The sequence below is a fragment of the Anguilla anguilla genome, chromosome 4, assembly GCF_013347855.1.
Source record: "Anguilla anguilla isolate fAngAng1 chromosome 4, fAngAng1.pri, whole genome shotgun sequence".
Taxonomy (NCBI): domain Eukaryota; kingdom Metazoa; phylum Chordata; class Actinopteri; order Anguilliformes; family Anguillidae; genus Anguilla; species Anguilla anguilla.
The window spans coordinates 29576782-29589089 of NC_049204.1; the positions used below are offsets into that span (position 1 = coordinate 29576782).

At 39.3% G+C, this 12308-nt stretch overlaps 1 protein-coding gene across 1 annotated transcript in view; it reads right to left on the reverse strand.

Annotated features, from left to right (window-relative positions):
- pde4dip (phosphodiesterase 4D interacting protein) overlaps positions 1–373 on the reverse strand; it is a 74094-nt gene extending 73721 nt beyond the window's left edge. Inside the window, exon 1 of the mRNA XM_035412941.1 lies at positions 133–373. Within this exon, the coding sequence (XP_035268832.1) occupies positions 133–179 (47 nt within the window). The 5' untranslated portion in view covers positions 180–373. The remainder of the gene's footprint in view (positions 1–132) is intronic.
- Positions 374–12308: the final 11935 nt, after the last annotated feature.

Here is a 12308-nt window from a genome sequence, read left to right on the forward strand (position 1 = left end):
CGATGACAGCAGTAACAATAAAATGCATCCGGCAATGTAAGTTCTACTTCATTCGAAGCATGCATATCATCGCTAACTAGCTAGCTTTGGGTTTTTGCATTTGCAGTCTTGCATTTGAGTTGTAAACCATACCTCCCTGTTCCTCTCCAGGGCTGGTCTTGTGAAGGCGCCCAATCCATGTTAGCAAATTACTGGGTAACCTTGCAGAATACGCAAACCATTTACATCATCCAGCCATTAATCCAGGGAAGAGAGCATTGTAACGTTTTCGGTCGTCACTTCATTGATGAGGTATGGAGATGCTGCTTGAAAGTGAACTGTGGATGGTACACTTGTTTCATTGTCAGGCTCACCCCCTCCCTCGTTTTAATTATGCATGCAGCCTGATTTCACACGCGTGCTGTTTCGGCTGTGCTACTTCACCGAGATCAAAGATTGCCGAGGCAATGAGCGCTCGCGCGACATTTACCACTTTAGCACACCTGCTACCCCAAGGAAAAGTGAACCTTCTGCACAAAAATGTGGTAAATGACCCAGCGTATAGCGTCATTATATTTGCCTACTTGATGTTTTAGTACTGTAGAAATTTATTTTTACTATTGACAAGGATTAATCACCCCGTCCCCGTTTAATAGAACGACTTCATGACAGTCCTTTGTACATAGAAAATGCTCAGCGTTAATTAAACTCTAACAGAGTTCAACATGGACAACATGAATAAGATTTGATTTTCATTTACATTTTTAGAATACAGTGTTACCTATATTTGAGTCACGATTTCAAAGCTTTGCCTCTTTAAGATTCAAATTGTCTTACCATTTTTGAATGGGCTAGTAATGTTTAAACAGAAGTTACAGGTGCTTATTATTTCTCACATGTCAATACAATTTAATTACATTACATTACATTCATTTGGCAGACGCTTTTATCCAAAGCGACGTACAAGAAGTGCATTTTCATGATCGTAGACAACTGCTGAACACGGGTTCAGTAAGGTACAATTACTTATTTTGTACAGCTATTTCTAGCTGAGAACAATGAACACTATCCTGGTCTAACATCTGCAAAGCCAAACTAGGCAGAAGATTAAGCTAGAGTATTAGGACAAATACAATTTACCAAGAAGTGCAGGGATGGGGCAACATGTAACAAGTGACAAGGAAAAGGGTTTTTTTTAAAAATTTTTTAATTTTATTATTATTTTTTTATTTTTTTTAAATATATATATATATATATATATATATATATACACAGCATGGTGGTGGTTATTCTAGGTATAGTCTGAAGAGATGAGTCTTCAGGCCACGGCGGAAGATGGATAGTGAGGGGGAGGTTCGGAGAGGGACGGGGAGTTGCCTTTACCGCTTGTCAGTCACCGAAAGTGATGAAAACAACAGTTGGAAGCAACGTATAGATTGCAATGAGCTGTGTATGTGAATTTTGATGGTAAAGTATTGATTTACAGCAAACATTCAGTGTGGTACTCATTAGTGCTGCAATTAGGTTAGTTGGTCACATAGCAAGTAGCAACATATAGCAGACAACATATAAAAACAATATAAATAATACATTTATTAAACTGATAAATATATCTGACTTGATATTCCTGGGGAAATAATATTCTTTAAAATTAGATACAGCTGCTGTCAAGTGTTTGACTACGATTTACATACACAAAAAACAACCCTTTCTACAAGCCATAAAAAGCATTGTAATGGCCGAATTGTTCTCAGGCATTTTCTACAATCTTCTGCCCCAGAGGCCAGATGTGATATGGAGAGGTCTGCTCTTGTTTGAAGTAATCTCTATGCTTCTTTAGAGTCTTGCCTGTTTCAAAGCCTGTGAATTAATGCTGGTATGACTAGGTACAGCATGTAACTACATCACACTACATCAGAAATAAAGTCATATGTGGTTATGTATCTGTGTGTATTTCATAAATGACACAATTACAAGATGTCTTACACAACCAATTTTTCCCTTATGTAATACACTTGCCCACCACCCTCTCCCTCAGCAGCTTGCATTTAAAGGGTGACCTTCCCTGTCTGATTGCTGTACATTTAACAGGGAAACAAAGTATAAATTGGTCTGTGCTTCTGGGAAACAAAGGATCAGCGAGATGGAGTTATGTAACTTCAAGAACCTAAATGATGACTCACACTGAACTACCCCTGAATTATCCTTGGCTTTTCACTTTGGTTTGAAGGGTTTTTTACTCTTTCATAGGCCCGTCATATAATACAGAAATAAACTGTAAAATACCATACACTGTCTGGTCCAATCATGCCTGTTTTTGTCAGTCACATTGAAGCTGAGTGATGCATTCTTTGACAAATCAGGACTTGCCTTTTGGTGCTGGCTTCTGTATGAAATCGCAGGAGCGGCTGTGGTTAAAGCTAGTTAGTACACCTGGCCTTGGGGGATGTCTAAGTTACATTTTGCTGGCATATTAATGGCTGTGGGCTGTTGACAGAGCAGGCTGCCATTAGTCACGCAGAATAAGTGCTGGAACCTTCTGTGTAGATGATTGACTCACAGGCCTTTCCATGCAGTGGTTATTACTCTTAGCCTTATTAGATTAGGACTTCAGTTTACCAAGGAGGTGCTTCCAGTATATACACTACTGTTTACACTACAAAATGCTCTGAACGATGTGTCCTCACGTGTTTCCAGAGTATCAAGTTCATTATCAAATTAACTTATTCTCTTCAAACATAAAACAACACTTAAAAAATTGATGTCAGCTGCTGTAGGGTACGAAAAATGCCATCTAGAGGGGGACCCAATTCATCTGCTTGCCCACATTGCTGAGCACGGTAGCTTTATGCTTTTCAGTCGCCACCTGGTGGTTACAGAGAAACCTGGCTCCTTTGAACAATGGTATGATAGTACATGGTTTTAATGAAACCAAAATTAATTTTGAAGAACATAAATTACTTTATATTCATTTTTAGAATCAAGATCAGCCCTAAAATACAGAACAGTCTGTCTGTCTTACACTGAGTCAGTCCTAAATCAGACATGCATGTGTGTGTTGGTGTGTGTGTGTGCGTGTGTGTGTGTGTGTGTGGATGTGGGGGATTGTGATTGCTGGGATTAAAATTCAGAGTATCGTCCAAAAAAGTTGACACTGCTGTTATATGTGTAAGCAGGGTACCTACCTCAGTACATATACAGGCCCATTAATTGATTCCATGTATAACTGTGTCTGCTAAGCAAATGAAAAACAAAATAATATGAAAAGCAGCAATTCTGGATCGTGGCATGTGTAACCAGTTTTATGGAACCAGAAATATTATGCAGCTCAGAATGCATCAACAGTCAAGTTGTGGCGTGCAGAGGGGAGTATGCTGGTCATTATAAGGGCTGGCAGTGTTCCCTGCATAGCTAACACTAGCACAATAAATAGCACAGCTGGAGTTCCTTGTAGAATATTCCATGTTTAATGAGCTCAGCTAGCTATTCAACAGTCCACTTCGCAGTGAATTTAGTTCCAGCTCAAATGGGCGCTAAATGGAGTTCACATGGGTTGAGGTTTTTTAGGGCCAGAACAGACCCTTTATCCCATCCTAAAGCAAACAAACATTTCCTATCTTTGGGGGGTCACATGACCCTAGATCCTTTCATTATAGGGTCCTTTGTTGGCCTGTGGTTGGATGGAAGGTGGCATAAACTGTAGCCCATTTGACTACTTTTCCATTGTCTGTTAATATTCCCCCGTATTTGCTTTATGTCGGACTCCCTCGTTTCCATGGCAACTCTTTGGGTAGCCTAGCTGGGGCCAGGCTGGCAGTGAGCTCGTGAGGGGAAATGCATGGCATTCCTCCCCTCTCCCCTCAGACCATCGGCTGCACTGAAACCAACACTGCTGATCTCCACACCCCACCATTCTGTGCAGACCACCTCCCCACACTACTCCACAAACACTCTGCCTTTCTTCCCAGACACGCATGTCCTACCAGACCCCCTTTCCCCCAGACACACATAAGAAAAGCCCTCAGACTTTACTCCCAAACTAGAAATAGGTTTATTTAAAATGCATTGTATCCACAAACTACATTTTTATCTTTTTGTTGCTCTAATGATAAGGAGACTTAGCTAAACAGGGTTAAAATGGTGGTGGCTAATGATCACTTGAATATTGAATTCACCTCAATGAGAGTGCTTTCACCACACTCCACTCAGTGTAACATGACTTTAAAAACACCCCAGGGGTCTTTAGTACTGAATGTTATTTTGCTTAAAGAGCTGGTGCTGATATGACCCCTTTTCTTATGAGGTGTTCAGTGAATACCCAACTGCAGGTACAAAATGCACATAACTCGCATTTCAAGTAACATTTTTAATGACACCAAATAGCTTGCGGTTTCCTTAAAGGTAACTGGCACGATATTCAATAGCACTTACTGTGGTATTATCAATGATCAATAAAGCAGAAATTATGACATTATTCTTCCCAAATGCTTTTATGGTTTTAGTCCAGTATTAATTTTAAATCCATGCACCTCTACTTTTTAATGAAGGGGTGAAATAAGTGTGCAATCCATTTATAATCAAAATATACATTACTAGTACATTTTACTAAGAGTGCTCATTAATAGCCCACCTGGAAGTAGAGTCCATGATTGATAGTTTTTCTCTAATTAGCTTGTACATCTGCAGTGATTCTATACTTAAGTATATATGCCTACCATCACACCATAACACCATTTCACTGATGTCAAAACATTTTATTTGCTTAGTCTCATCTGAATTAAAAATGTTATGAGCATATGAGATCTTTCTTGAATGCACTCCAATAGTACGAATATTGATCATTGATATTTAGGGGATAATGTTTTCCAGATAAAGAAATCTGATGCACAGTTACACTGTTGTTATTGTGTATCTGTTCAAGTGTGTGTGTTACAGTACTGTAACCATTTTTTGTGGTTCTTAATTATTTATTTTCTGCATCTTTATCATTCCCAGGACATGCAAGTAATTGGACTTCTTATAGTTTTGAAATCTTTACTTTCATCAATATACAGTTACCATGTTATGAACACCATTAATGACACCTTAATATGAAATTGGTCATGTGATTTGTAAGATCCTCAAAACGGATGGAAAGGATGATCCTTTACACATTAATCTTTTCTTCCAAACCTTGTTGTTTTGAACCCGTGAATTTATTCTTCTTTCATCTTACATCCTTTTCTCTCCAATATTAAAGTGTGGCAGGGTGGGCTGGGCAGACATGGGCTGCCTTCTGTCAGCTACCGAATAGCTAGAAAAGGATGACAGAAGCCTTAAATGTAACTGTGGTAAATTTAAGCTCCAATACTGCAGGTTTGTTGTTTTACACACTACTGCAGGGGAGCACTGCATGATGACTTCACTCGTCAGTCATGGCAGCAAGTGATGGTAAATAACCGGTCTGTGAGAAAAATACAATTCTGAAGCGCCTTCCTCTCTGTGGGGGTGTAGAATATCCCATCTTCTGCATTACTCATATTATGCAGCTATGGAACGAACGCAAAAACAGAGACATGGCTTTTGCGTTTGGACCCCATAAGTGGTCCTTGAATGGTCCACACAGACAGGGCAATAAAAGTTTCCAGATTAAGAAAAATGATTTCCACTGAATGGCATACAGCACTATATATAAAAATTATTCGAAAGAGATGAGTGGAATATTCTGTCAGAGGCAAAGAAAATGTCACACCATTTTGATTTATAATCATGGAAACTCCAGGAAGAGAGAAAGAGAGAAAAAAAAGCTTTGAAAAGGCAAAAGGTTTGCCTTGATTTTTCAGTTTTCTTCATTTATAACAGCCTTGGTGCACATGGAAAGATACTTATATGTATATTTTATTTAATTCAGAATTGCAGATCAAAAACATATACACGCTGTCAACAGGTGCAATATAAATACCTTTTGAACCCGCTTCTCATGTTTGCGAATGTGGACCTTTAATCGTAATTCTAAGAGATGAAAATGTGAATAAGGACCATGTGAATAAAATGCACATGAAACCTGGAATCCAGTTGAAAAGTTGGCAGCACTGCTCAGCCAATGGGTCGTGAAGTATGCTGGCAGCTTTCTTAATCAATTCTAAGCAGAACCTCATTTCCAACTGCAAATATAAGCATAGCATGTACAGAGAAAGCAGTGCTAAAACATTATCCAACACCATATATTTGCCTTACACTATCCTAATCATCAGCTTAATTAATTTATTTGCTTTGCTTTTTACTTCTTTCATAGCCATTTTTATATTATATGGTTGCTGCATAAGACAATACATATTTGAGCAGGTCCGTTGTCTACTGCTGCCATTGAGCTAATCCCCATCTGTCTTCATGCACTACACAGAAAAGGATCACACAATGGCTGAATAGCTCACATTAAAAGTTGCGAACCCTTTCCCGTGCATAAGTCTTTCATTCATCTCTGTCCCACCTGTCTGGATTGACAGAACTCTTCCAGATTGGTTTCAGCTGTTTTCTCCCATGTAAATACCTCTAAATACATCAAATCACAGACACTTTGTGCTTCACTATTATAAGGGAAGCACCATCTGTAGGTGATCCTAATCCTTGCCAGTAAAAGAGGCTGTCTCCACTATCCTCAAATCTTGGTAGTAGAGGAAAACAAATATCTGCTCTAATTGGTATCACCAGAAAAACTGATAGAAAACATGTGCATGTACTGCCAATGAGGAAACCTCGCCTAATCTCTGTCGGGCATTTTAAGCTTTTCAACTTACTGTTACTTCTGGAAATACTTAGATGTTTACATGTTAGTCATGAAAGCACCGTCTTTAGCTGTTCATCTGTGTTTCATAAGACACACTGTAGCCTGCACACTTTACAATATTATTATGTTTCAGCCACAAATAATTAAAACCCATAAAAAAAAATTTGATTGAAAGAGGTGATATTAAAACAGCAGAACTAGGCCACTAGGAAAACTCAAATTAACTCCCACTTGTTTAAATAAAAAAAATACATCTAGCAGTTTGAAATTGGTATCTTTACATTTCTTTCGGTTCCATAATAATCAGGTATTAAGTTTAACGCATTTGTTGAATAGTACAATTTTCCTTTCAGCAGATATTTCATCTTGACTCTGCCGTTTACACTTAATGGATAATTGGAAAAATAAACGCCAGTGTCCAGTTTCAAGTGGCCGGCCGACTGCCTATACACCCCCCCCCACCCCTCTCCCCTCTCCCCTCTCCCCTCTCCCCTCTCCCCTCTCCCCTCTCCTCCGTTGGCAATCACCTCCCCCACCCACGCCGGTATGCCTGTGTAACTGAAATTGTGAAATAGGCTCGGCCAACGAGGCAGCCGCCAGAAGGGAAAATTGAAGGCAGATTGGAGGCAGGCGTCAGCCCCAAATTGCCTGCAAGGGGTGAATTTGCCCTGGCACAAGAAGTGAATGATATTAATTTCAGAGTTTGTGCACTCGTCCAGGACATTTACACAACCTTTATATAATGAACTTATAGATGAGAACAATGACTGTTTATAAAAGAAATTAATTCTCCCATGTAATGCCAGGCATCTCATCAAAGGTACATGGAAATCAGCAAGAGTGGGAAAGCAGATTTAGGTCTACACCTGTTATGCTTGGCAATTAGACTGAAAGCAATAAAAACCGACCCACATTCGCTTAAAGCTGCTTTAAGGGAGCTAGTGATTTTGAAGTGAATCAGATGCATTAAAGTATCGACGTTGTAGTTTGATGTTTGGACTGCAAATATTTAGTTTGCTTTGCGCTTTTAGTCACAACGACACGCATTATACAAGTCTACATTTCAGGCATGCGTGTCATTGTGACTAAAAAGAAAAAAGCAAACTAAATATTTGCGGTCCATACGTCAGACTTCTAATAAGATTTAAAATAGTGGAACTTCCCACGTAGTAGAATGCCCGGTGTTAATTCAACTCCAGCAGAGTTTGCCTACACATGAGTCCAGGGGACCATATGTAGGCTACTCTGTAAGAGTTGATTTAACACTGAACATTTTAATGCGCAGTATTTACGACATTTCTTACCTTGCGGTTTTTTTATATTTGGCCACTACTAATTTAATTTCCATGGAGTGTAGCGGCGGACAACGTTACAGTCGTCCTTTTAGCTACGACCGGCGAGGCTCATCCGGCTGGTTCTGCTCAGAAGCTGCTGAGCTGTGCGTTCTGTCATCCCAAGACACCGGCAAGAATAATGGCTCCCGGAAGCGTTGGAACTTAAATTACTTATAGTTAAGTGCTAAGGTCAATCAAATCAGTCTGTCCCATGCTCCTTGAATACATCAGCAAACAGGAGTGATACGTTACAGGCCACATAGGCCTTCTCTTTGCTCTTGCTTCATTGTGGGATATTACATGCCGTTTTCGCCGTTTTCCTTTGCTGAACGATTTATGCACCCATGTTCCTGTTATTCAGTCGGATGAGCCAGATTTTGTGTGTTCTTTGTGTTCAAAGTTTAGTCTATTTAATTCGTTTTAATTTTCAGGATTTTTATTTTTATTATTATTATTTAAAAAAACAAAATATTTTTTTAATTTGAACTACTTTTTTATTAATCGATTTCAGATAGGACATAGGCCTAAGCATAACACATTTGTTTGGCCGCCTTCAGAAATATTTATTTATTTATTATTATTATTTATTTATTTATTTATTTATTTCTGTCGTGTGCATGTAGTTTTTTCCTTCATAATTATGGTGTTGTACTGTATGACATTGCGCAATGCAAGGAAAGTCAAAGCTGAAGTGCAATAAAATGGTTTGTTGCTCCAGCCTACATAAAATAAAATAAAAGATTTGTGGCCCTATAATGGCTTGCGCCTGTCGAAATTATTGTACAAAACAAGCATTCCTAACTTAATTGGTTTCCTTAGCAGCATCAAACTGGAAATGACTACGAATAATCCAATAAACACTGTTACAATAGGAAGAATGTTCTTCGGAAAGTTTATTTCTTTTATCAATTATTCTAATCTACCCAAACGCGCTTTGTTTTCCCCTTCATTAATGCAAAATGACTGTTTGCCAGTACTTGCCAGTACAGTACATTCTATCATGATTTCAGTATAATAGGCTATTTTACTTTTTAAAAATATCTTTTTGTACGAAACTTTTTCTCATCCCTAATTTTGCATAGGCTACGTTTGAGTTAGACCTACTCCTAAAAACAACCCAGTGGCAGCAATTTATCACGTTTTAGGTCATTTTCCAACTGAGATTTTTACACGAAATATTATAGATCTATGCCTCTTCAATTTCGACCGCAAGGCTCGTTTCAAGCAGTTGTACGACCATCAGTTGCACAGGCACACAGCAGAGGGCGCTGGATAACGCCGTTCTCATATTAATTTGGTTGGCGTTCATGGATCACTTAAATTTAAAACAATTTCATTCTTCATTTTTCCTGTTCCGATTAAAATTAGGGACATTACGCATTAATTGTCAATATCTTTTGTATCTACATTTAAACTCAATTCAGATTTCGCTCCTAAACTGTTCAGTGTTTATAGTTATAACAATAATCCTAATCCCATTGATAGGATATATTGCATAATTATAAAATTACGACAGAGAAGAATGTATATCATTGTTGTTGTTGTTGTTGTTGTTGCTGTTGTTGTTATAGATATCCTCCCTGTTTCCATTTCTCCTGAAAACCCCTGAATCATTTCTTTGTTGTTTTCTTTACCATATTACAATTGCTTTTCCGAGGCACACTTGACGTAGTAAAATTCGTTCATAACTTATAACTTTGAATATTAAACTTACCGAAGTGTTTTTCTTTTTTATACTTTCAGAAAGCAAAAATAATTCACTGTACAGAAAAGAAATAGCCTCAAAACTGTTATTCAAAGTTAAGGCCAAACTGCAAGGTGAAATGATTGCACTATGCAGTGATCCAGTTTCTGAAACCAGGCACCATGATTTCAACAATCAAGAAGTCAAGACTCCACAAAGTCTCACAGTATTGTGGAGTCAATTAGATTCATTGTCTGCTCTCAGCCATATAAGCCAATCCTATACTTTATTCTTGCAGTGATGTGGTTACAACGAAAGGCCTTTAAACAACAAATACTTTAAATAGCTCGGATGCGAGGCAATGTGCATTTCGTCCAGAAAAACTAACAATGATTACATGACGATGATGCCCCGAATGGACGTCACGTTAGCCACCATAATTACCATTTGGTCTTTTCTTTGTGGTATATTTATGGTCAAAAAATTAAACTGTCAATTCATCTAATACTGTAACTACAGAACTGCTCGTTCGGGTTGCTGAAGTATTTATTACATGGCAATTTATATAGCTTTCAGGAAGGAACTATATATAATAATGTAAGAATAAAGGAAGAGGTATGGCATCAACAGGAGATTCTACCTCAAAAAACAGTAACAAAAACAGCATGGCAGGTACTCTTCTGGGAAGAAAACTTAAAGGGGTTTTTCAGGAGATTACTCTTGGACAGCACTATAACCAACCAGCTGCATTGCTTCAGGTGAACCACTCTCCTGCAATCATTGCCATTAGTACCAGAAAACACTGTACAGGGAGGTGTCATCCCATCATTCACTGTTATTCTTTATGCTCCCCAAATTTTCACAAATAGGTGCGGAGGAGGAATTTAAATAAATGATCTCAACCTCTCTTCCGAATGTAATGCATCATCCTGATAATGTACCCCCTGTTTTCCTTTCACATTACTTACAGTATTATATTAATAGGGTCAGACCTCGGGCAAAGTGTGAGATAAGAGAACCATACACAATTACTCGTAAGGAATTATTTTTCACTGGACTATTTTATTTAACAGGTTTTTAAGTAAAAAAATAATATTCCTCTTTAATCATCAAAAACATGCAGTTTATTGCAACACAATGTGTGCAAGTGCTATAAAGATGTACAGAAATTACCCAACAATGTTTTCCCTGAAGATAAAGTTAATTTTCTTTTGACTTTGTTTCGTACACCATTCTCATGAGCATGAACCTAAACATGGAGACTTAAAGTCCCTCTGCATGTGCGCTGCAATCACAGACATTTCGTGCTTTCCTTCCCTCTGCTTTAGAATTCCAAATATATTTTTGGTCACTAATTCTTGCCACACACTGTTAACAGCTGCACAATATTTCACTCAAGCTCTCCGACTTTCTGAAATTCTTTCTTTTTTTTCACGAACCGTTCCAGGACTGCTCATTAATAAAGACTCTGTGATCATCTGAACATTTTGTGTTTTAGCCAGGAGGCTGACCCGGCAGAGAATGTGGCTTTTGGAAAGGAGGCGAGGAAAATAAAATATGAGAAAAAAAAGAGAGAGAAAGGAAAGCCAGGGCCAAAAAAGGAGTGAAATCTAAGGTGCCGCCACTTATTGTTGAGGTGATGGGCTTTCCCTCCCGTCCCTGAGCTACCGTGTCCGCTGGCGAGCCTGTGCTCGACGGCGAGCCCCCCCCACCCCCCGCGCCCCCTCCCCCCTCCCCGACTGTCTCCTCTCTAATGGGCTCCAGATGTGCAGCTGAAGGGGTGAGCCGCGTGCATGTCATCCGCGGCTGGAGGGAGCCGCCTGTCCGAGGGGACGCTGTCAGCGCTGATGGAGGGCCGCGGCCCGCTGTGGAGGCAGCGCACATCTGGAAACACTCGGGGTCAGCGGGCCCGGGCCGTGAAAGGTGAGATGGCCGCCCTGCCCGAGACGCACAGCATGGACAGCGTGCAAGCTTTCTTTTTTTTTACCTTCTCCCACCCTCCCTCTCTCCCACCCTTACTAATCCCGCACGTTACCCCCCTGTACACATCCTGACAGGAGAGTCGCATTGACCAAGTCTAGTGGAACTCCTCCAGAACAGGCAAGCCAGTTTGGATCATTGCGTATCACTCTCTCAAGGTGTCAATACATCGAATGAGCCCATGCCCAGTATTATGTATTATATTCATCCATGAAATATAAGTAATACTCATTCTATCTGTGGTGCGATTAACCAAAAAGAAGCAGTGACATTTAATTGAACTGCGGCCTTTTTATTTTGTGTTTTGTTAGGCTGAAACATGCTTCACAAGTTATTAAAATATTTGAGAAATTAGCATTTCCAGGTATCGCAGGGGCATAATAGAGGTGTGCAAGCAAAAAGGTAGAGCTGAAAGAGAAAACAGTCGGTTTCCAAAATAAGCATAAACACTTTACAGTCCCTCAGTGTACCATTTTACAGGTCTGACGAGTGAACTTGCTGCATCATAAAGATTCTATTTCAAATTAAAGAAACCCAGACTTGCATACAGGGCAACTTGAAAGGC